Source organism: Ambystoma mexicanum, chromosome 6p, assembly GCF_040938575.1.
Source record: "Ambystoma mexicanum isolate Mex_15411 chromosome 6p, UKY_AmexF1_1, whole genome shotgun sequence".
Classification (NCBI taxonomy): Eukaryota; Metazoa; Chordata; class Amphibia; order Caudata; family Ambystomatidae; genus Ambystoma; species Ambystoma mexicanum.
In genome coordinates, this window is record NC_090935.1 from 1,115,381,928 (window position 1) to 1,115,407,379 (window position 25,452).

Here is a 25,452-nt window from a genome sequence, read left to right on the forward strand (position 1 = left end):
GGTCAATGCAGAGTATTGCATCTTGTTTTTCGAAAGTCAAAAAAGGGACGTCAACATAGGCGTGTCTGTAACACTATCCCTATAGTGACGTGTAGTGTACCCAAAATCCCTCGCGCGTCGAGGTCCCTCAGATTGTTTTTTTCCACCCAGAATACTGGTCGCCTTAAGTGGAGCTCATAAGAGACATTGCCATTGACTCGACCCTTGGTCGATTTTGTTAATTATTGTTAACTCATATCACCTACACCCCTCTTTTGATAGATTTACACTTCCCTGCCGAGACGAGATCTTCGGCGGTGGTTATCGACGGCCGGTGATCCTATCGGCGCTGCTGAACACGTGGCCCGGCCTCACCGGCCTACACAGCAGGGAGAGTGGGGGTCGGGGTGGACATTTCTGTTTCTTCTTGAATACCTTTCCTTTTCTCCCCCCTTTCCTTCCAGGTCGTTATCACTGGTTACTTCCTCAGCTATGGAGAGGACTCCTTTTTAGATTTGCCCACGTTGTAAGGGCACACTTCCGTGGAAGGACTAGCATAAGCAGTGCAACCGCTGCTTACCCCTCGACCACAACGAGGCCGGTTTTGTGGCCTGTAAGCTCCTTCGACCAAAAACTCTGAAGGAACGCAGGGTCAAAAGGTGGGCAGCCTACGGGATGTCGAAGGCTGATTTCTCGCCCGCCGCTGCCGAGTGTGACGAGGGGGATAGTGATAACTCAACCTCCGTAACGGAGGTTGTTGACCTCTCATTGGAGTGCTCTTGCTCCGTCGCGTCTGTCGCTGGCCCCGAAAGGCACGGCTCCGGCCCTGCTTATGGGGATGTACACCCGGCGACTCTGGCGGACACAAAAAAGTCACTAAGCGCACAACCCACAGCCATTCGTCGAGTACATCGAAGAAGGCCTCAGCGCCAACGGAGACGCCGACACAGCCGGCAGCCGGCTGCCTCCACCGTCCGTCAGCGTCGGCAGCCCTCCCCCCAGCCACATGCGCGCCTAGCGACTGGGCTGTCTAGTACTGAGGGCGCTACCACTAAAATATCATCCGTCGAGACGCCTCGGAAGAAGGCGTCTGTCGACGGCAAGGTTCCGGCTCCACCGAAAACTACTCACGACCAGCCCCCAACGGAAAGGATGGTCGGGGAAAGCATTGCAAGGATAGTCTCCCAGGACTCTCAGAAACGACTGGTGAAGGAGTCACCGAAGCCCGCTCAAAAAGTCAAGGACACGCCGAAACCTAGTGACGGCACGCCGGAACCTCCCCCTAGGTTGAAAGACACCAAGGCGTACTTCCCCACTGTCGGACCCACAGGAAGGGTTCTCGGAGGGCGACGGGGGTATCTCCTCCACTTTATGGGAGAGATCTCGACGCCTAGAGGCGGACGAGCAAGCCTTTCCACCACTAGACCGTTCTGGGTCATCCCAGTGGACTAGGGAGGGATTTGAATCCTGCATGAACAGGCTGGATAGGTTTGTGTCCATTTCTGAACACACTACACCTAAAAGGCCAAGGGAGGTATTACCTGAAGACCCTAGAGCCAAATCTCTAAGACTTTTCGACCCACATGAGGAAGAGCTAGACACATATGACCTCACTGAAGAGGATCCCCACTTTCAGGAAGAGGATGAATTCATAAATACTGAGGATATACAAGACCCTGTAGGGGACATTGAAGAAGACCCTGAAATGTGCGAGCCACAGCCTTGGCAGTCCCAAGGGGCGTCAACGGACCCTGATGCTCTGGATCTGGCCTCTCCACAGACTACGCCTGTCAGAGACCCTTCACCTGTGGACGATCAACCCGCATTTAATGCCATGCTACGCAAGGCGGCAGCACACTTTCAAATCGATACGGGGGAGGCTAACCCAGAAGTCGATTTTGTTGAAAGAATAATCAAAGAAAAGCCACCTGCTAGCCAAGCCATACCTCTCCTCACCTCCATCAAGAGACGCCTTGTTCCCTCTTTATCTACACCTGCCTTAGTTAGAGGTGTAAACCCACGGATCGAGAAGCTTTTTAGCCCCTCACCCTCAGATCCCTTATATATCCGGGGTCATTCCATACCAGATTCTCTGGTGGTGACCACCACGAGAAAAAGGGCGGGGGTTCTGCTGTCCACCAGTGAGGCACCTCCCAATAAAGAGGGGAAAAAGCTCTATGCTCTAGGGAAAAGGAATACATTTTCTGCAGCTTTCGCCAGGCGTATTGCCAACAATACCAAGCTGTTGGCTAGTTACGCTGATGCCCAATAGGGCCTGTTGCGCGAAGGTATACAAGAAGTCCCTGAGCCCTTTCGTACCCGCTTATTGGCCACCGTCTCAGAAGGCACTCAAGTGAACCAAAGCATAATCGAGAATACTTTAGATGCTGCGGAAACGGCTGGCTGTTCCTTAGTCCAGGGCGTACTCCTTAAAAGACATGCATGGCTCAAACTCAGGTTTCATGCCAGAAACACAGGCGTCCCTCATCAACAAACCACTTGAGGACAGGGGTGGACTGGGAACCAAAAGAGGCCCTGGAAATAATGTTCAAAGTGGCCCCATATTACACATTTTCGGCAAGACCAACACTTTTCCTATTGTAAAATTTGGAAACGCCACACAAAAGAGGCCTTTGGGCCAGTACACCAATGGATAACAGCCACGGGTCTTTTGGTTGAACCCCCTGATAGAAGCTCAGGGGCTACAACCAAAAGGCTAGTTAGTCCCGAGTCCCAACATTGGTGTAGCCCAGGATCTTTTCCAGATCTAGCAACACCGCTGGTAGCTGCCCCCATTACAAACTAATTGAATAGTCGCACATAGTATCTATGCAAAGGAGAATGGCTGTTTTTTTTAATGAAAAGTGGCCATTAATGTAGCTGTGCCAGAACATACTTTGCGGGCCGGTTTCCGTCATAGTCTTTCTAGCACACGTGTTACTGAGTTCAACTAAATATCAACAAAGCGCTGGTCTGATCACAGCTACTTGTATTACTAATATAGAAAACATGCTACGGATTGCTATGTAATCATAGGCTGGACTGCAAGTGAACAGCGTTGTACAAGCCTTTCCCAAAGATATGCTAAACTCTACTGGCATAAACGTGAGTATACGCAAATATGTAAAAGTACACTTCAACATCATCCTGGTGCCCACTTTGCTAATTGAGGCTCTGCCTGTGGGTCCTCCTGGACTTCTCCAAAATACGGAGGCTTGGTTAGTTCAGCAGCATTACGGCAGCCCCGTAGTATTTATTACCACAAAGCAAAAGGGCAGCATGCAAGGAATGACCCCAGCGTGCAAAGAAATGCAACCATCCAATAGGGAGGGGAATCCTTCTTCAGCATAGCTGCCAACTTTCCCAATTCCACGCGTGTCTCTTCAAGCCAGTCCTGGTTTCCCTGCACTGCATGCTGGGACGTGTAGGCACACCCTTACAATTGGGAAAACGAAACTACAAGTTCCAGCATGGAATTGCAAGCAAAAACCAGGAGAAACTGGAAGAGACCAATAGAACGGGGAAAGTTGGTAGCTATGCTCAAGGTATGAGCGATCAGGTCAGTTACCAATCAACGAGTGACTTGCACATCCGTTGGTGGCTGAGCCCGTGCAACTTCAGTCACCAAACCTTTTATTATTCTTTTTTTTACAAAAGGTGAGAAAGGATGGTTTTCGACTTTCGTGTTATTCGTTTTACAAGTAACTTCTTTATATGATTATGGTGGAAACTGTCTCCTGCCACCTGGGGGCGATATCTTGCTCACGTTATGGTCCCTGATAAAAATGACGATAGGCTGCGGTATCCCTGGCTGTTAGGCAATCCTTCCAGTGACCTAGAATGTACACAAGTATAATTAGAATTGTTCATTTATAACGGATAGTTTCTAAGCGGACTCGAACCTGTGATGCTATGCGTTGCCTGCCTCCAAGACAAAGGCGTTGCCCTTGAGCTATCCTATCACAGAGGCTAATGCATAAACCCACTGAGCCATACTGCTGGCACATCGTATTTCGGTTACAAGACCCTAATCTAGTTTACCTGGGGAAACAGGGCAACAAATTAACTTTAGATTTGAAAGCCCCATACCTCTGAACCTTTTGAATTAACAGGGTGAGTGAAAAAGATTTGTTTTTTGGAGTGTGAGGCCCCATTGAAGTGTACGGGCGGGTTAGTGGCTTTGGCAGGTGAATTAATTTAAATTAACTTAAAGGCGTGTGAGCTTAGAGCCATGTCAAACCCCTCAAGCTGGTGTGCTTCCAAGGAGGAGGGGTCATTTGTTTTATGGTGACGGGAAAGTCAATGGTTGTTTGAGCTCTCTTGTTAGCGCCATTCTCTTTGAATTGACCCAAACAGAGATGAGACAAGGTAAGTTCCATCTCAAGACATGCATTCTGCCCTGGGCTAGGGCCCTGCACCCCACGGTGCCTCACTGTTTTCGCTCTAAGCAAGCCCCCCCCCACCCCCCTTGTTAAGGGCCTTGTTTGTGTTATTTGCCATACAGTTGCCACGCAAAGTCGCATGCGGCTCTACGGGTGGGGGAAGCAGCAGTATTTACAGGAATTCGGACTTACGGCACTTATACACGCAAATAACGAGAATTAACATTAACACAAATGGTTAACTTATCAATGCGACAACGTTAAATGAATGCGTTCGGTTTGCTGTTTTTTACTGACGTGACCAACCCATTACATTTTAAACGTGGAACAGTCGCAGTACAGTATCTAACACTGAAGAATGCTACTTTTCTACAAGTGGCACAGTGGCAGGGCCGCTCAAACACACTTACCTGCTTGCAGTGCTCGTATCTCTTCAGCATGGGGCAGTGCTTCCAGGAATGCAGATCCAAGTCTTCCTCCGTGAATGACGTATCCTTCTCCGTGCAGAAAATGCACAAACTGGAGACGAACCTAGGAGACCGTGTTAGTCAGCACCCATGACAGGGCAATGAAGTACTTTACACCCGAACATGCCACTTGCATTGAAATAAATCACCACTTCGGAGCATTGGGGTTTTCCAAACATTTCTCCTCGCCTCGAGGGGCTCGGAGTCTCCAGGGCCCAGGAAGCACACGTCGGGCATCATTCCACGACAAGGGCCTTTTAGCTGTGTGCCTGTCCATAACCCCCTGCACGCTATTTGTGGCAAGTGGTAGAGGCTTCAGCGCAGTGGATGTGGCCCCTGTGGGCTTCGGAAAGCATCCCTTGTGAATGGGGGCTGGGGTGCGACGATGGCCCACTGCTGTGCATAGGCGAGGGCGATAATCCGTCTTCAGTCATGCTGCATATGCATGGCTAATCATGCAGTTATCTCTGAGGGGCCTTTCCATGACCCGGAGCAAGACCATTGGTGCGGAGGAGCAGGAAAAGGTTCTTTTTCAATGCAAGGGCTTGCAAATCAGAATGTGAATATGGCGGGTGTGAGGTTGTGACGAAGTTCCTTCATATCATATGATGTTCGCACTGTGCAGGGCACAAATCAGAATGTGAATATGGCGGGTGTGAGGTTGTGACGAAGTTCCTTCATATCATATGATGTTCGCACTGTGCAGGGCACGTGTGGTTCCGGTTCCTAGCCCAGCGCAGGAGGCCCTCATACCAGGCCCGGGCTGTCAGCCCAGCTTCCAATGCCCAGCCCTGCTGGGAAGAAAAAAAAATACACAGCACGTGCAGGTTCTGGTGCCCAGCCCAGGAGGCCCTCATACGCAGGTGCAGCTGTCAGCGTAGCTGCCAATGCCCAGCCCTGCTCGAAGAAAAAAAAAATACACAGCGCCTGCCTCAATGGGTGGTGGCAGCCGGTACTGCAGGCAGCCACTTCATAGCAAACCACGCAGGCTGAGGCGGGTTTCACGCAATGTGTATCCTTCCGCTCCAAAGAGGCCCAACAGCCAGAGGCCTACCGGGGGATGTCCTGGTGGGGCAGTCCAGCCCTGCTTGAGGATTCCAACTTGTTTGGTAAGGCGGTTGATGACGCACTGGAAACAGCTAAGAAGGAGCACGAAACATTAAAGACCCTGGAACAAATCACGAGACCCCCTAATAAGCGCGAATATGGCAATAAGCGCTTTTTTCGTGGCCAACGACAAACTCAACAGCAATACACCTTAGCCAGCAACTGGTCCTCCCCTCAGGGAACCAGTGGTTATAACACGCAGTATGCTCAAAGAGGACAAAGTCGTGGCAAGGGAAGAGGTCGGGCCCTACTCCTAGAGGCTCCCCAGCTACCACCACCAAATGACCCAAAAATTCGGGTCCCCTCCCATGCATCTCTGGTCAGGGGCTGGTTAACATCATTTCTGCAAGAATGGGATGGAATTACAACCGACTGTTGGGTACTGTCAACAATAGCCCACGGTTACTGTATGGAATTCAGCCGGTCTCCGACATTCAGACCTCCAAAGGGAAGACGTCTCGCACCAAAATACCTTCTCATCCTTCTTCAGGAAGTGGAATCGCTGCTGCAAAAAGGAGCCATAGAGGCCGTGCCTCTGTCACAGGTAAAGGAGGGTATTTATTCAGTGTACTTCCTTGTACCCAAAAAGGATCTAACCATGCGCCCTGTATTAGATCTGCGCCCAGCGAACAAATTTGTAAAACCCCAAAAGTGTTTGATGGTGACTGTGCAGGAAGTAATCCCCCTGCTCACACGGGAGGATTACATGACAACACTAGACATGAAAGATGCATACTTTCATATTTCAATGTTGCCAGCGCACAGGAAATACCTCAGGTTCATGATAGAAGGCAAACACTATCAATTCAAAGTGCTACCCTTCGGCATAGCCTCAGCGCCAAGGGTATTCACAAAGGTACTGGCAGGTTGTCCATTCCGGTCTATCCTCACCTCAACGACTGGCTCATAACAGGGGATTCTTAGAAACATGCTTCTCAAATACCCAAAAGACTATAGACCTCTTGTTCCACCTGGTCTTCTCCATCAATGAGAAGAAGTCCAGTCTAGACCCCAGCCAAGTCAAGCAATTCCTAGGAGCTCTAATTCGAACAAAGGACTGCCTCATCTTCCCCTCCAACGAGAGAGTCCAAAACATGCTGTTTCAGATACGCAAAGCCATGCGATTGCTAGGAATGATGGCGTCATGTATTTATTTGATCCCTCACGCGCGCCTGCGCATGTGCCCAATGCAAGCGTGGCTCAACAGCCAGTGGTGTCAGGCCAGCGGACAATGGGACGATCTAGTGGTTGTCTCGCAAGCCTTGTTTCTCTCGCTGTGGTGGTCGAGGGAAAACCTTGTGTTGGGGAAATCCTTTGCCATCCCCGCAGTGGATGCCACTCTAACCACAGACGCATCCCTTACAGGAGGGGGCTCACCTATCCCATCAGACTGCACACAGAGTTTGGACTCCAAGTGTGGCGTCCAAACACATAAAACTGCTGGAATTGTTGGCAGTCTTCAAAGCACTGAAGGCTTTCCAGACACACCTACAAGGAAAGACAGTGCTGATCCTCACAGACAGCACTACGGCCATGTACTACCTGAAAAAGCAAGGGGGCACTCACTCTTCAGGACTGTCCAAGCTGTGCCAGAACATCTGGGAGTGGGCTCTCAAACATATGTTCCTGTTATCTCAACATGTACCAGGGGAACTCAATCATCTGGCAGACTCAGCAGAGACTTCCCTCTACCCGCAGAGTACGAATGGCGATTACACGAAGACATTGGGCCTCATTACACGGTAGGCGGTAAGGGTTGACCGGTATTTTACCAGTAAATCCTTACCGCCTAACTACGAGGTCCCTTTGCGGGTTGGGGAATTTAACGCCTGCTTTTTGCAGGCGTTAAAAACCAACCCACAAAGGGACCCAGGGAGCTAATTTGCGGTGCCATAATTAGCGCCTTCCCCATTCCCATTATGCCCTATGGGGCAAAAATGGGAACGGGGAAGGGCAATGGTGGAAGGGGGAATTACCGCCCCGCCAACCTTGGAATGGGGCGGTAATTCCCCTTTCCACCAAGGCGGTGCCAGTATTTTACCGGCATGAACCATGGCGCTAATAGCGCCATGGTTCTCCGCCTACCGTGTAATGAGGCCCAATGTCTCCAACGTTTTCGCAGAATGGGGCTTCCCAGAGATGGACCTGTTCGCAAATCTGGAGAAAACCCAATGCCAAGATTACGCCTCCAGGTACCCCAAGAATCGCTCCAAGGGGAACGGCCTCTGGATAACCTGGTCAGGGAAGTTTGTCTACGCTCCCCCCACCCCCCTCCCCGACTCCCCTTCTCGACAAGATAGTGCACAAGATGCACCAGGAACCAGTTACCATGATACTGGTGGCCCCCATGTGTGCCCACACACCCTAGTTCGCTCATCTGATGGAGCACTCACTGCCTCCCCCAGTGAAACTACCCTGCCCGTACAAAATGCTGTCACAGGACAGGGGCCGAACGCTGCATCCATGCCCACAGACCCTGAACTTGGCAGACTGGCTGCTGAGGTTATAGAATTTGGACATTAGCAGCTCCTTCAGAGATGCACGGATATTCTCAGAGAGGCTAGGAAACCTAACACTCGTTACTGCTACTCTAGTAAGTGGAAATGGTTCGTCATCTGGTGTAACTCAAGGAGGATCAACCCTGTTGACTGCTTTCCTAGACATATTGTTTTATACCTGACTCACTTGCCTGCCTCGGGTTTAGTCTTTAATTCTATTAAAGTTCACCTAGCTGCACTCTCCGACCTACAGCACGTCTCAACATAAGGTGTCATGGTGGAAAGTTCCAGTTATTAAAGCCTTCATGGAGGGAATGAAACAATTCACCCTCCTATATCCAACCCAGCTCCCGGATGGGACCTGAACGTTGTGTTAACCAGGCTAATGAGTTCCCCCTTCGAGCCCATGCATAAAGCAACCCTTAAGGATCTCACTGTTAAGACTGCTTTCTTGATAGGTATCGCCTCCATTAGGAGAGTGAGTGAACTAAAAGCGCTCTCTATCTTAGATCCCTTTGTAACAGTTCACAAAGATAAGGTGGTTCTACGCACACACCCTAGGTTTGCACCAAAATTCATTTCAAAGTGTCGTGTCAACCAGTCTATAGAACTACCAACGTTCTTTCAAAATCCTTCAAACTTGGGGGAGAAGAGCCTACACACACTCGATGTGCACAGGGCAGTCATGTTTTATATGGAAAGAACTCGTCCACTAAGAAAGACTAATCAGTTCTTTGTCTCATTGGCGGCAGGAAGAGAAGGGGATGCAGTCTCCAAATCCACTATCTATAGATGGATTGTACAGTGCATCACTTTGTTACACTCTTGCTAAGAGAGAACTGCCCTTCAAGCCTAGAGCACACTCTACTCGAGGCACTGGGGCATCCATAGCGTTCATTGCAAATGTTCCCCTAGAGTCCATTTGCAAAGCGGCAACCTGGAGTTCTGTACACACCTTTACAAAACACTATTGTCTAGATGCTCACTCTAGATCCAATTCTCAGGTGGGACAAGCAGTACCAAGACACCTTTTTTCTACTGTTCCTTCTCACAACCCACCTCCAACTGCTTGCTAGTCTATGCACAGCATGTGATTCTAAGCCGATTAACAAACATCAGAAGACCTGCATTACTTACCGTAAAAGCATTTCTGATGGTTGTATCTGCTTAGATTCACATGCGCCAACCCTTCCTCCCCGCTCGGATGGAAGGAACATAGACATCTTATTACTTTCTCTCTTTTCTCTACTCACTGACGTTAGTCATAAGGCTCCCTCATGGCAGAAAAAATACAAACAGAGGGACCTTGACGTGTGAGGGATTTTGGGTGCACTACACGTCACCATAGGGATAGTGTTAAAGACACGCCTATGTCGACGTCCCCTTTCGACCTTCGAAAAACAAGATGCTATACTCTGCAGTGACCACTGGATGTCGGACTATGCACAGCATGTGAATCTAAGCAGATACAACCATCGGAAATGCTTTTACGGTAAGTAATGCATGCCATATCAGATATTGAATTAAACCATCTCCCTTCCAGGCAATGTTTCTAAAAAGAGCTAGTCCCCATTTAGATGACCAACCAAGAGTTTTAAATACATGGGTGTTAAAATTACCAAATCCTTAGAACACCATATGTTGCATATTACCATAACCTGTCTTGGAAAATTAAATCTGACCTTGACAAGTGGAGGTCCTTCCTGACATCTTCCTTAAGGAGAGCCGAAACCATCAAAAGGACAGTTTTCCAGGCGCTATCTGTGTTGCCACCTCATACCTTTTTATTTAGCATGTACAAAGATGGTATCACTATTTATATGGAATGATAAACCCTCAAAAACTTCCGAGAAATTAATTGAAAGCCCTAAGAACAAAGGAGGGTTCTGTTTTCCTGATTTCTACAACTATTTCAATGCAGCACTGTTAGGCAGAAACCTGTGCAGTTCCCTTAGGGACCACTGCAAAAGATTTAAGACTACAGGTGTTGGCAGTAAACCCACTTGGTAGCAGTCTGTACCACCCAGATTTACCTGGTAGCTGTGGCTGAGCAGTCAGACTTCCCTCAAGAAGTGTTAGGCAGTATGCAAAGTGTACACAATAGGCACTCGGTTACAATAATACAAGCAAACACTGACCAGAGCTTTGGTATCAAAGTATATAATTATTTATTTAAAAACACACAGTTGAAACACTCCAGCACTCTTATTGTAAAATATTCTAAACACAGTTACTATTGTAATATATACACCCCTTTTTCCTTTTCAGATAAATCACAGTAAAACACCACTTATTTTCATACAGAGGCGAGCGCTTAACTAGATTGCACTCTAATTAAAGTTTGTGAGAAAGGGAGGGAAAAAGACAGAATATGGAAAGGTACACCACATTCAGGAACACTGTTAGCAAGGCAGAAGAGCAAAAGTCACTGGTGACCAAAGTCCAAAGGCTGGGCCCACTCTTAGAGAGAGCAGAGCACAAATGCGCCCAAAATCACACAGTTACACTAGGCTTAGAAAGTCTTGCAAAGGGTTAAAAAAGAGTTTAGAGAGGCTTAAGAAAGTTTAGCCAGGTTGTCCCAGACTAACCCAGGTTCGAAAGCCGGGGGCTAAATCTACCCCATACTGTCGGTAGCAAGGGAAGCCAGGCGGGACATGGTACCTTAAATGGGAAGGATCCTCCAGCGGTGGCAGTTGTTCCTGGTAGTGGGTGCAAGTTGCATCGTCGTCCAGGGGAAGAGAAGATCTCGACTTGGAGGAAAGACGGAGGTCGTTGCACTACCAGGGCAGAAACCAGCCGCGGAGTTTTCCGGTTAAAGGTGGTACCTTTGTTTCGCGGTCGTGGTAAAACGTGGTATCCCGGTTTCCGGGGTGCTTGGCACGGGCAAGGCGGCCACAAGGTACGTTGGGAAAGCGAAAAGACGGTGAAACTGGTTATCCCCACCAGTCAAGAAGACTCTCCGGCGGGAGATCTCCTCTGTCGTTGGGAAAAGTGGTGAGGCAGTCCAGCAGGGCTCCACCGGTGGTGGTGTCGTGGCAGGTCGGCTCAGCTTCTCCCTCGTCGGATTCGTAGGTCCTGTGGTGACTTCTGAAATTCCAGTCCCCAATGCCCTGCTTTTATGCAGCAAACCCCCATTCACTCAGCCTAGCTGTCACTCAAACATGCTAAGTGGTGTGCCGGCCGGCTCACCACTTGGGCCAATCAGGATGGAGTGCGACTTGAGTTGCCTAGGCAACTCAGTCCAGGGTGCCTAAATTTCCCTCCACCCCTCCTAAGTACCCCAGACAGAGTGGCACCACTTTGGAGGGCTTCTGTGGAGAAGCTCGCCAAAAAGTGGAACAAAGGGCTCGACTTGGGTTGGAGTCACAGAAGACAACACGAACACCATTTTAGAATCAAGTTTTGGCAAAAAATACCAACCGGAGAATTAAATTAATTAAATAAACCGGCGGTATGTTCGAGGCTACCGTAAATAATTAAATAGATAGTAGCCTAAAACAATGGGAAATCCCATAGGAAAATATTTGCGGTTGAATATAAATATTAGTAGCCACTGCCACCAGCCAAAACTCGATCAGGGGGGACGGAGAGGTGCCCCCTCGACTAACAGACCCCGGGGCAATTGAATTGCCCCAGCCAGTACGTCCACAATATGATGGTTTGTACTGGTTCTATTCAGAATTTAAGACTAGTAAAGTCAATGGTGACTTTACATGCCCTGGGAGACAGTAGTCAGTCCCAGGGTATGGAGTCTATACTGGGGGGTCACTATGACACCCCTGTGTCACTGCCCTGAGGGTGCTGTGTAACACACATCACAAAAACACATGAAGCCCTATGGAGTAAAAGACCCCATAGCCCATTAAACACATCTAGATTCAAAGAAACGCACTCAAATCATGTCCAGAGTGAGGGTAAAAGAGTCTCACTCTTGGCAGGAGAAAAAAATAAACCCCAAAAATCCATCAAAGCTGCTGGGGGGACTCATTAGGTTAGGAAATTCAGCCTAAACCGAGAATTCTCCCTAACAAGCACAACTGCAAATAATTTTTGAATGGGTTCAGAGTACCATTGACATGGTTTTGGTCATGCATGAATCATACCATAATTGGCCAATAGTTGAGATGTCCTATGGAGGAGTAAAGCAAATCAACTGGCTAATGTGTGCGCCTCAAGTCACAGTGACTATGTTAAAATGTGGGATTATTTATCCTTTAGTTTGTGCCTTATATTCCTTCTCTAATTGATGGTACCTTTACACAAGAAAGCTGATTTCACACTTGCTTTTGAAGGGGTTGGGTGTTTAGGAACTAACATCAAGTAGTGAGTAAATATAAATATCTTGCTGACCTGTTTGATAATGTAATTATTAGATCCTTTTCACATTGTAAAGAAGAGTTTAGGATGGGAATGCATATGGAGTAATGTACTTTCAACATGGGAACTGGGCACTTCATTCTACTAACAGAACAGCTTTTTACAAATTCTTATTTGAGCGCCAAGAGGGATTATTTTCCTTATTGTGCATATCTTTATAGGAAGCAGGATGTCGGTTGTATTGGGGATTTATGGGAAAATCGGACAAAACCGGAAACAGAACAGTTTATTTTTCGGAGCAGGATCAATTTTGGAGAGACATGCCCAAATTTGATTTCAGCAGGCAGCAAAGAGCATCCTACTATAAAATGAAATACAATTGGTATTTGACACCGAAAAGTTTACACAGTGGATTCCCTGAACAAAAAACTTCTGCTGGAAGGGCTGTGACTGCGTGGATGACGAGCTACATATCTGACATCAATGTTCTAAATGAGAAATTTGAAAGGAGATCCTAGCAGCTATTTTGCCAACGATGGGATTCTCAATCCTAAATGATTAGCTCTCCTACCTGTAGGTTTGATGGTCAATGAACTCTCATGTAAATCACGATGGTTGGATGACAACTGCTATGTTAACTAGTGCTGCCAGGTGATCCATAGATGGGTCGTGAAAACAAGTTGGCCCCTCTGATAATTGAGCAAGGGCTCCAGAGGCTCTAGCATTTGATTACCATGTAAAAACCTTAGCATTATATTCGATATTCTTGCACTGTGTTTGCCAGGAAATAATTCCTCATTCTCCAATATTTGACACAAGCACACTAAATTCTGTTCTACCCGCAAATGCTGCACCCTGGACCTGTAAGGATAATACTCTGTCCTAAACATCTCACCATCCTGCTTCATCGGCTGGCCGATGCCGGTATCTCTGGCCAAGGACTGACGTGGTTTAATTCTTTTCTGAAGGACCGCTCTGTCCCTATCTCTTACTCCTTTCCAATCTGCCGCTCTCCTGCTCACATGTATTGTTCCTCAGGGGAATGCTCTTTCTCCCATTCTATTCAACGTGTATGTCCAGCCCCTGGCTTAACTGATTCAGTTTCATGGCTTCCAGTGTTACACCTTCGCTGACACCCAAATTGTGGTTTGTCTTGTTCTTGGTGACCCGGAAGCCGCAACAAGTTAGTTTTTGTCTTGAGTCAGTTAGAAATTGGATGTGCCATAACTGTCTCAAGCTCAAAGGAGAAAACACTGAGGTTCTGATAGTTGGCCCGTTTGCAGCTTCCTCTCTATCGACTCCTGCCTTCTGGCCTCTGTCTCTAGGGCCTTTCCCCCTTCCTGTGACTACAGTCAAAGACCTTGACTTTAAAATCTCTGTGTCACTGTCCAGAGAAGTCCAGGTTAGCTCAGCCTGTCATACAGGTCATTTCAAATAAAAAGTCCTGTGTAAAGTTCTTCCTTTTCTGCTGGGCCATTTCTGTTCCCCGGTGGTGGCGTCCGCGGTGTTCAGACATCTGGACTATTGCCATGCCATTTACCTGGCTCAGCCTTCTTATCTGCTCCACTGTCTCCAGGTGCTCCAGGATTCTGTGGCAAGAATGTGCTCTCGTTTATCTTACCATGATCATATATCTCCTAAATCTACGAAGCCTGCGTTGGCTTACTGTTGTAGACAGAGTTAAAATCAAGGCCTTATGTATTGTTCATCGGGCCATTTATGGCAAAGAAAAATATCTATATGCTACATTTTGCCCATATGTTCCTTCTATGAGGCTCGGTTCTGCCAGCACTCTGTCCATCCAGGTTCGGCAGTGTCATTGCTCCATAACTGGTGGCTGTCTCTCTATGGAACAAGCTACCGCTCTCTATTCATGCTATGGGCGATAATTTCATGTTTTGCCGGCAGGTCAAAACGTTTTCTGTTTTGATCACCAATTTACTCTTTCCTGTGTTTCTCTCTCTTCAGCGCCATGATGCCTTTGGGCTACCACCACGCTCTATACATCTTTTAACATAAACATCTATATGATACTAATTTTCCTCATAAAATTGATGTCATGTTTTATGCTTGTGTGATGGTTTTAAATGCTTCTCTCGCTGCATGATTGTTGGGGAAGGTGCTTTATGGATGAATAAGATGACCAACAGGAGGTGGATATCTGTATATCTGTTTGTGTATACTTTTCTTTTTTGCATACAACTTGAATAAACCACTTCAGAAAATATCACCTCATCCAGAGGATGCCGACTGTTCAATTAGAGGCATATAAGAAACATTTGTTAAAGTTTGATTACATCATATTTAAACTAATGCATGAATGTTTCAAATAAGATGTAACCTGCGGTTTAATGGCTAATAAAAACATGATCAGCAAGAGTGGAATTTCATTGTCCTCTCTTAATGTTTTTATTTTTTCCAACTATTTTAGATGTACACCTTAGTATTTATCTGTTTCGTGGTGTTGGCATACACAGTTTGGTGCAGTTTCAGAACTACATTCTATTGAATCAGTTGCTTTTGTATTACCAAGGGTGATAGTGGGGTGATGCCTTGGATCTGTTTTGTCCAAATTCAAAAATGACCACCAGTGATTGCTTGCTGTTTCTGCCCAGGATGACTATTCCCTAATACACTTCATTGGAAATTGCCCTCGCCAGCTTCTATGCCAGAATTTAATATTTTTATATCAACATTCAAGTAGGGGGGGTGCTTGTAAATCTATACCTGATTTAGTTAAAAACAAAGTTAGGAACTCTGTGAAGTAACTGCCAGTTTATTTTCAAACGCTTACTTGTGTGTTGCCCATAAGTGCTAAATAAAATAGACATCAAACTTAGTGTTAAATTTAGCAGGCAAACCGGCATCACTAGGATTCTTCCTTCTGCCCGTGTTTTTCATTGGCCATCTTCTTTCTGACTGTCGCGCAATACCTGACTGTCGAGCAATATCCCTATCCAGCTCTGATAAAATAGTACCTTCCTCCTGATCCAGGAGCTGTTCTAAAAATGTCTGCATCCTGTTTGCATCTTGGAGTGTTTCAGTAGTAAGAAATATTTACGAAGATCATATTGATCACAAAGAATATTATCAAACCAAAGTAATTGGTTCATCTATAAAGTGTTTTTGTGCAGAAGGTCATGCCTTCTCTTTTCACATAGTTACAATGTGGAATTTCTACCTACAAGGAATGACAGACCATCTTCTTTATGGATAACTCTAAAATGTGGTTGCTTATTCAAAAATAAAATGCTGATGAGCATTAAAGCATCCTCTCGCTGCCAATAATTGCCCTTCGAACACCACCAATGTTATGCCTCTGGTTACTCTTTCAAAGTTGTCTTCACCATTTTCTTAAATCTGCATCTGAGTGCTTCCTTAATGGCACCTCCACTGCTAGTGTCTCTTTGCTGGTCAGAGCCTGCACCAGTGATGCCTCCTCTTGACCAGCCGACCTGTATCTGACCCTTTCTACATATTCAGTGACAGCTCTCCTTCATTAGTCTCTGCCAAGGTCACAAATTGAGTGGCAACTTGAATACAGGCGTGTTGTGAAACATCTGTAATGGTGCATTACCTTGCAATTCCATTATGTATTTACACCTCTGTGCTCCTTCAATGACACAACTGTTTCTACCACAAGTACTTCTGCTATGGCCCCTTCACTTCCATTGCGCCTTTCCTGAAAATTGGCCCCACCTGCATTGTATTACCCATCAGTGTGCCTTCAATTGCACCATCGCTGTACCATGTCTGGGTTTTTCGTTGGTGCTATGGTGGCCATGATATCCCTATGGGCTAATTAAAAAGAAAAAGAAAAAAAAAGGTTGTCACTTAGTTGGTACAATAAAGAATTGTCAGTCCTGAAGATTCTGTTCCCTTCCATTGGCTTAACGTCCATTCACAAATGGTGTCTGCATTTCAGAATCAGACTAGCTCTATTTTGAAAGCGAACAGTAGCTGGACAAAGGACATAAGTAGTTCGAAAAAAAAAATATGCGCATACTACATGTTCTTATGTCTGTTGATCAGTGAGATATACCCCAACATGTAACCAATTAACTAAGCCAGGGTAAATAATATTGTTGATTTTCCCAATTAGCCACATTTTGCCGGTTTTGTGAACATTTCCAACTTCCCCAGAGATCTGTACGTGAAAGTTTGGGTTCTCCACAGGGGAAAAATTAGGTTCCTGCATGGAAGGGCAGGCTGCACCCACCCCATAGGGCACCATCGCCTGCGCCACTTATCTGTTAGTTTGATTTATTTATATAGAGGAGGAGCAATGCTCTTTTGATCAAAAAAGAACGTACAATAGATAAGAAATCAGATTTGACAGGAAGCAGTGAGCTTCTTACAATGGGTGAGTTGAAGAACATTCTGACCAGGTTGTGGAGGGGAGTAAATGGAACAGTTACCAGGGACAATACACAAGTGGACCTACATAGATGAAGGACAATCAGCATTGGACATGTTTAAGTGCAGGTAGGCGGTACGGCCAGCTGTGCTCTGGACGTGACCATGATGGGTGATGTGCTAGAATGAAGGCAGAGGAAGTGAAACAGAGGCAGGTTAGAGGTGATGGAAAATGTTTAGCTAGCAGGCAGATGAGGGGTAGTTTAAGAGGGTAACTCGGAGGTGAGGCGGTAGGCTTTTAGTTTGGTTTTGAATAAATCCATGTGGACTGTTTCTGTAATGTCTGGGGGTAGAGAATTCCATGCAAGCGGAGCAAGAAGAGAGAGCAGAAGCAAGAGGAAGCGCCAGGATGGCGAGGAGCCACGAGGGTGTTGAGGAGGCAGAGCAGAGATTGTGAGAAGGCTTATACAGTTGGATAGAGGAGCATAGATACAGTGGTGCTTTACCCTGCATATATGTGTGAACCAGGAGAAGAAATTGAAATCTGGCCCTGTTTAGGTCATTGGCCATCCAGCCTGGTGACCGTGCAAGAACGTAGGTGTGAAGTGAGGGAGTTCAAAGAGAGTCCTGGTAGTAAAATGAATGATCTTGTGGAGAGGACAAAACGCATAGTTGGGGAGACCAACGAGGATGCTGGCACAGTAGTCCAGTTTAGAGAAGACAAGAGTAGTTAAGAGATGCTTGGCAGTGTTGTAGGTGCCTGATTTTCCTAATATTTAGGAGGTTGAGGTGAGCTGCTTTTCCAGTTTTGGAGATGAAAGTAGAGAACGTTTGAGAAGGGTCATAGATGACGCTGCGGTTTCTAGCTGAAGAAGAGTAGGGGAGAGTGTCAGGTGGGAACTGGATAGGCAGAGGAAGAGATGAGAGCTTTTGGCAGGGAAGAAGTGTACCTCTGTTTTGATAGAGTTTAACATCAGAGAGTGCAAAGCCATCCAGTATTTAATGGCAGGTTGACAGTTTGAAATTTTGATAGAGAGATCAGAGGAGAGTTCAGGCAAAGAGAAGATTTGTGTGTTGTCCGCGAACCCAAAAGAGTGCCCCAAAAGTAGAAGTGTAGAGTGTTAAGAGGGGCGGACCCAAGTTAGAACCTCGTGGAACACCAACAGTTAGAGGAGGAGTGAGTTGAGAGGAGATGTTGCTCCAGGAGACAGTGAATTGGCAAGGTAGGATTCAGTCCAGAAGCAAGGGCTTGATCGCAGTTTGAAAGGGCAGCAGACAGGTCAAGGAGAATTAGGATAGAGGGTAGGTTTGAGTGCTTAGCAGAGGCGATGAAGTTGTACACATTCATGAGAGCGGTTTCCATGGAGTGACGGGTGTGGAAACCTGCTTCTAGGGGGTCTCGAAGGTTGCAGATGTCTAAGAAATTGGTAAGACCGTTCAACACAACGCTTTCGAGCACTTTAGAGTAGTGCGGAAGGAGAGAGACAGGGCCAAAGTTAGCCAGTAGGTTCGGATCAGCCCCTTGCTTTTTTAGGAGAGGAATGACTGGCGTTTTTTAAAATGGAGGGAAACCGAGCAGAGTCAAATGACAGGTTGAAGAGTTCAGCACAGTGACAGGCCATTAAAGGAAAAATAGGCTTGACTAGCTGAGGAGCAAGAGTGTCTGATCGGGCACAAGAGGAGTTACCCATCATTAATAGAGGTACACTTTGTCAGTATAAGTGTGACTAAAGTGGGAGATGGAGGTACAGGATGATGGTAGAGTAGGCAGAGTATAAAATGTAGGAGGAGGGAGTCTGAGGAAGGTTGGGTGAGAGTCTCTAAATTTGGAAATGTTTGCAGCGAAGTATTCAACTAGGTCATTAGCTGTGAGCATGGAGTTGATAGTCGTAGACTTAGGAGAAGTGAGTTTAGGGTGCCCTGTAGCCGGCGAGGATGGTTGGAGTGAGATTTAATGAGGATTAGGTAGAATTCCCTTTTAGCTCTATCAAGAGTGGACTTGGGCAGAGATGAAGAGCTGCAGGTCCTCATGCAAGTGGGTACGCCTCCATATGCGCAGCAGCCGACACACGTCTGTGCGGACGGAGGGTGTATGAATGGGTTGACGCATGGTTGAGGATGCTGAGACCTAGGAGTTGAAAATTAGCAGTAAGCACTGGGGCCTGGCAAGCTCCTGAAGGGCAGTTGGGGCATGTTGTGTGTTTTTTGTTTCCAGCATTCTTGTGCTGGAAACAGGAAAAAAGTTAAACCTATTCTTGAGGTGCTGTGGAGAGGCCAAGTGGAGCAGCATTTGCACAGAAGGGGGTGGGGGGTGCACATTGATCATTTGGGGTGGTGTCCGGGGCTGATTTATACCCAGAAACCGTGACCCACGAATATCGGTCGGTAAACGTACATTTAAGTTGGTGACCTGCAAAAAATGTCTACTCACTGTAGAAAATCTTCACCCAGCCTTACTGCTAAACTGCAGATTAAGGGACAGATTCATCCTTGTTACTACCAACAGTTCTTTTGTATTTTGACTGCAATGCGAATAGTTATAGGGACCTACCTGACCTTTTGGTTTCCTTCTATGCTGGGCCAGTTTCAAATATGTTTTACATGGTTAATTCATGTGTTGCAAGGAATACCCAAGTATTTCATTCAGTATTTAAAAATGCTTTGTATTGTGACCAACACACTGCAAATGTGTGAAAAACACACAACATGAACTAGCTTATTAAAGACAAAGTCCCAATGACCTCTGGCTAGGATGTATAACTAATACTGTATAACTATGCATATGCACAATGTCTATTGCCTGAGGTACTGGACTTTAAGATGTACGCATTTAACACCACATGTTTACTTACTACCACTGAACACATTGACTGTAATTGTCGTCTGTAATTTACTTTGACTGGATATCTAGTCTTTACTTACAATGCAACTTTGCCTCTTTTTATCCTTTTTAGTAAGCAGTCAATTTGCCCCTATGGTGGTGTATTTGCATATACTCCTCTATGCTGACATTTGTTGAAACAGACTTTTGTAATCCTAAATTTCATTGATATTGTTTTTCCCCCTCAGGATCTAGATTGTGTAAGAATTATTGAGGACTTGGCTAGAGTCTTAAGAAAACATTCAGGTACTGTATCTTCAGCAGTACATTCTTTGCATGCTTCTATAACAGGTATTATATAAAAACCAGAAAACCAATAGATTTGAAGATGTTTATCCTTTGGTGCTAATTTATTCAAATTGTTTTGGGTGGTCTTGTTGCTAGTCGTGTCCCAATGGAATATTGTGTCTGCCCAATATAGTTATTAACCAAAAAGAAATTTGTTTGGGAGACTAGGCTCAAGCAAGACCAAAAATGTTTTTTTAAATTATTTTTGAGAAAACATCATTGTAAATCGTATGATCGTTTTGTTTTGTCTTTACTCTTCTCCTCAGATGAGATCGCTTGAGGTTATATATCAAAACAATTTGCCATTGGGTGGAAAATATCTCTTGCAAATTAGTCTCTTGATTCTGACGCGGTCTCCCAAACAGATTTCTTTTTGATTTATATAAACACAGTTTAAAGCATTAAACATGGTACACTTTGTAAAAGCATTTTACCCAAACATATGTTATGACTCCACTTGATGAGTGATCCTCTTCCCCAGTAGTAATAATTTGTTTGCGATGTCAGTATGTAACCTGAGGCTCAGTTTGAAGGATCAGGAGACTAATTTTATTGAGTGCACTCTGTCATGATGAGTAATCATTGAATGAGGTAATTACCACAAGTGCAAGGCACTTTTGAGGAACATCTCCTAACTTAGTAACTTAACTGGTAGTCTTCACTTGAAAATGGTTATGTGTGTGTGTTTACGTAGGTGAACAAGTAGAGGGAGCACTACAAAACGCATTTTACCATGTTTCCTTTCCTTTTAATGACTGCATATCAAAATAAAACTGAATTTTTTTAAAGAAACTGGTATTTGTTTGCCATTTCTACACGAGGCAATCGTCTTGGAGCTTTTCCTGTGTGTGCGCTATCCCCCGTGTGGAGACAGAAGGGTTTCTTCTTTTTTCAAATATATATATTACAGGTAGCCATAGCAGCCCTGTAGTTATGGTTAAGTTGCTCAACCCATAGGAAAAGCACTTTTTGGGCGTCATATAACTTTGCCTCCTGGACGAATCCTCACGAAACTTTGCAAAAAAGTATATGGCCCGTTGGATTGATTTGTGTAAAGTTTGGTGAGGTTTATGCAGGGGGGGGGGGCAAAGTTATGAGGGTCCCAAAATTTCTCCCATAGACACGATGTAAAAAAATGTGCTCTCGCCTACAGCCCAAACCGCTAGACGCTAGACGAATGTTCACCAGATTTGCGGCAGGCGGGGGTCGTCATGGCACCGAAAGCGTGCTTTTGTAAATTTGGTGTAAACCCATCCAGTATATATATATTTTTTTTTTGAACAACCAACAAGTAGGTGAAAAACTATTAATGCTATCTGGGTGCGGTCCACTGACTCATTTCCCTGTTGCACCAGAGGACGGCGTGATGTCCACGGACATTGGACGCGCCTGCTGATTGGTCAATTAAAAACATGAGGTGCATCAGATTTTTGGGAACAGCCGCCATGTTGGATTCGTGGACAGCCACCATTGTTCGCGAACACTGCAGTGAAAACATATTAAACACAACATTGCTCTTGTCAAACTAATAAAACAATCTCTGGCGAGGTGAGGGGTGATGAAGCTGGGATGGAATATGGCCTTAAAAAGCCCAAAATATAGGTGGCTTTTTAACTCTGATGTCCGCATGTCCAGGGCAGTCCTGTGATGTTCGCGAACATCTGAGATGTTCATGGACATGTGTGCATATTTGTGCATTACAGGGTTGGTCAAAAGCAGTTTTTGGATGACTTATAACTTTGGCGCCACTCAATAAAACTGCATGAAATGTTGGAATTAAATTCTAGACCGGACACTGAATGATTCTGTAAAGTGTGGCACTGTTTTGTCACCAGGGAACAAAATTAGAGGGCGTGCCAAAATATTTTAAATGCTTATAAATGTGGTGCCATTTGACAAATCTGCATAAAAGTGTGCAAGAATATTGTAGACCTAGATAGTATGTTTGCAAAGTTAGGTGGGATTCTGTGAAGAAGGGTCAAAATTAGAGGTGGGGTATGAACATTTTTAGATGGCTTATAACTTTGGTGCCATTTGATGAATGTGGACAATAGACCCAACATGGATTATAGACCCAACCTTCAAAGTTTGTGCACACGAAGCACGGGCTGATCTCCGGGCGTGGCTTTTAAAGGGAGCCACGCCCGAAGACTAGAATACACTGTAGCTTCAGGATGTCACATAATGTCCATATTGAAGTGGCAGGAAGTGAAGTAAAACCATGGTTGAAAAGGAAACAAAGTGTGCAATTTCCTATGTGATGGGAGTAACCGTTCTGAGTAACCGATGTGAGTGTTTTAACTGCCAGGCCTTCACCCACATGGGCCCTACCTGATTTCCCCACCTTCCTCCACTTGCCTGTGCTAAAGGGGAAGAGGGGTTTATATGGGAGCGCGAGGTTAATAATCATGACAACTGCTAGATCTCTGTTTTTGCTTGATTCAAAACTATCCCTAAATCACCATATTGAGAACAAAGCTATGACGGAAAACTCAACTTGTGCTTTTGAGAAAAAGTAGACCCTATATATCTCCAACACTATTTCAAACTGTTTTTCAAGCATGGTTCTGTCACATATTGATGGCGGTAACACCATTTATACAGGAGTTGCTAAAAATTCCCTCCAACCTTTAAGATCAATATCTTTTCAATTCTATCAAAACTGCATTGGCTACCTTTTGAAGCATGCATCAAATTCTAGCTTGCGTGCTTGGTTTTCTGAGGAGATGTACTACATCAGCCCCCTAATTTAGCCAGTCGCCTGTTTGTCTCTCAGAGGCATTCAAGCTATTTGCAGTAAAGATGTTCTTTTCCAACAAATTTCCAAAGTAATAAATCCTGTACTGCATGACAAGCATAATCTGTTGCTCTCCTGCAGCTTTGGAATTCAATGCCATGCCCTTTTCAACCCTCCCCACACCGCCACCTACACACAATCCCCATCTACGCCTCTGTGGTCGAACCCTACAATACTCTCTCTGCCAACTAGCCCCCTCCTGCTACACTCCAGCATCACCACTACTCCCATTAAATCCTTGCACTCTCTCCACACCTTGCTACCATACACTCTTTATCACTCGGACTTCAATTCCCCTACACGTCATCCCCTCTTTCTTCCTCACTCACTTTTTATACAGCACTTTCTCTCAAGATCAGTCCCCCAGCTTCACTCTCGCTCAATATATACTCCAGCAGCCTCAGACGACGACTCCACCAAGTACACGCCCTCCTCAGCTGGTCTTTGGGCCCACCTCTTTGTTAGGCAGAAACCTGTGCAGTTCCCTTAGGGGCCACTGCAAAAGGCTTAGGACTACAGGTGTTGGCAGTAAACCCAATTGGTAGCAGTCTGCACCACCCAGATTTACCTGGTAGCTGTGGCTGAGCAGTCAGACTTCTCTCAAGAAGAGTTAGACAGTATATAGAGTATACAAAATAGGTACAAAGATACAGTAGCACAAGCAAACACTGACCAGAGCTTTGGTATAAAAGTATATAATTATTTATTTAAAAACACACTTGTAAAATACACTAACACGGCAAGCAAGTTCAAACACAGTCACTATCAATATACATACATCCCTGATTACTTATTGAACAAGTCTTAGTTAAAACACCACTTATTTGCAGACAGAGGTGAGCGCTTAACCTAAGATGGCACTCCAATAAGTTAGTTAAAAAGGGAGGGAAAAGGCAGAATTAGGAAAGCACACAATACCAACACTTTTAAAAGAACCACAGCAAGTCAGGAAAGGCAGAGTCTACTGTAGAGCAAGAAAGTTCATAGGCCAGGCCCACTCTTGGATAGAGCAAGGCGGAATGTGTCCAAGAACACACAGTTGAATTATACTTTGAAAGTCTTTGCAGATAGTTAAAAAAGAGTTGGATCAGTTCAGAGAAAGTTAGTTAACAGGTCCCAGATCACCCCAGGATAGAGAGTCAAGGATTTACGGGACACCTTGAACAGTGTTGCAAGGGAGACCAGGCGACACACAGTACCTGAAATGGTGAGAATGCTCCAGCGGGGGAAGTTGTTCCTGGCAGCGGGTGCAAGTCGGTGCTACGTCCAGGGGAAGAGAAGATCTCGACATGGAGGAAAGCTGGAGGTCGTTGCACTGCAAGGGAAGAAACTAGCCGCAGAGTTTCCCGGTTAAAAGGTACTACCCTTTTATTCGCGGTAGTGGTGAAGTGTGGCGATCTGGCCGCCGGGGTGCTTGGCACGGGCGATTCGACCACGAGACGATCCAGGAAGGCGAAAAGAGGGCGAACTGGTTATCCCCACCAGTTCAAAGGAAGAAGACTCTCCGGGTTGAAGATCTTCTCTGTCGTCGGGAAGTGGTGAGGTGGTTCAGCAGGGCTCCACCAGTGGTGTCATCGTTGCAGGTCGGCTCAGCTTCTCCCTCTTCGGATTCTTTGGTCCTGTGGCGACTTCTGAAGTTCCAGTCCCCAAAGCCCTGCTTTTATGCAGAAAACCCCCATTCATCAGTCCTAACTGTCACTCAAACATGCTAAGTGGTGAGCCGGGCGGCTCACCACTGGGCCAATCACACGAGTGCGACTTGAGTTGCCGAGGCAACTCAGTCCAAGGTGCCTAAACCCCCCTCCCACACATCCTGTAGACCCAGAGTGGCACCACTTTTGGTGGCTTCTGTGCAGAAGCCCGCCATAAATGGAACAAAGGGCTCGACTTGGGTTGGAGTTACAGAGGCAAACACAAACGCCATTTTAAAACTGAGTCCTGGCAAAAAGACTCAACCGGGGAATAAATATTAAATAACCCGGCGGTATCTTTAACATTGCACCAAAAAAGTGGTGCGTTTAAAATGAATGGGAAAATCCCATAGGAAATATTCCGGTGGAATATTTCGCGTGGTAACCACTGCCACCAGCCAGAAACTCGACGAGGGGGTACTGCACAGTGCCCCCTCGAAAAACAGACCCAGGGGCAATCTAATTACCCCTACCAGTACTTCCACAATATGATGGTTTGTACTGGTTCTGTTCACAATTTAAGACTAGTAAAGTCAATGGTGACTTTACATGCCCTGGGAGACAGTAGTCAGTCCCAGGGTATGGAGTCTGTTTGGGGGTCACTATGACACCCCTGTGTTACTGCACTGAGGGTGCTGTGTAACACACTTACCAAAAACACATGAAACCCTATGGAGTAAAAGGCCCCA

The 25,452-nt window shown here is 45.9% G+C and overlaps 1 protein-coding gene across 3 annotated transcripts in view; it reads left to right on the plus strand.

Annotated features, from left to right (window-relative positions):
• TUT7 (terminal uridylyl transferase 7) overlaps window positions 1-25,452 on the plus strand; it is a 2,420,963-nt gene that overhangs the window by 1,491,387 nt on the left and 904,124 nt on the right. For all 3 annotated transcript variants that reach the window (XM_069625717.1, XM_069625718.1, XM_069625719.1), the window contains one exon: window positions 20,176-20,233. In XM_069625717.1, the coding sequence (XP_069481818.1) occupies window positions 20,176-20,233 (58 nt within the window). The remainder of the gene's footprint in view (window positions 1-20,175; window positions 20,234-25,452) is intronic.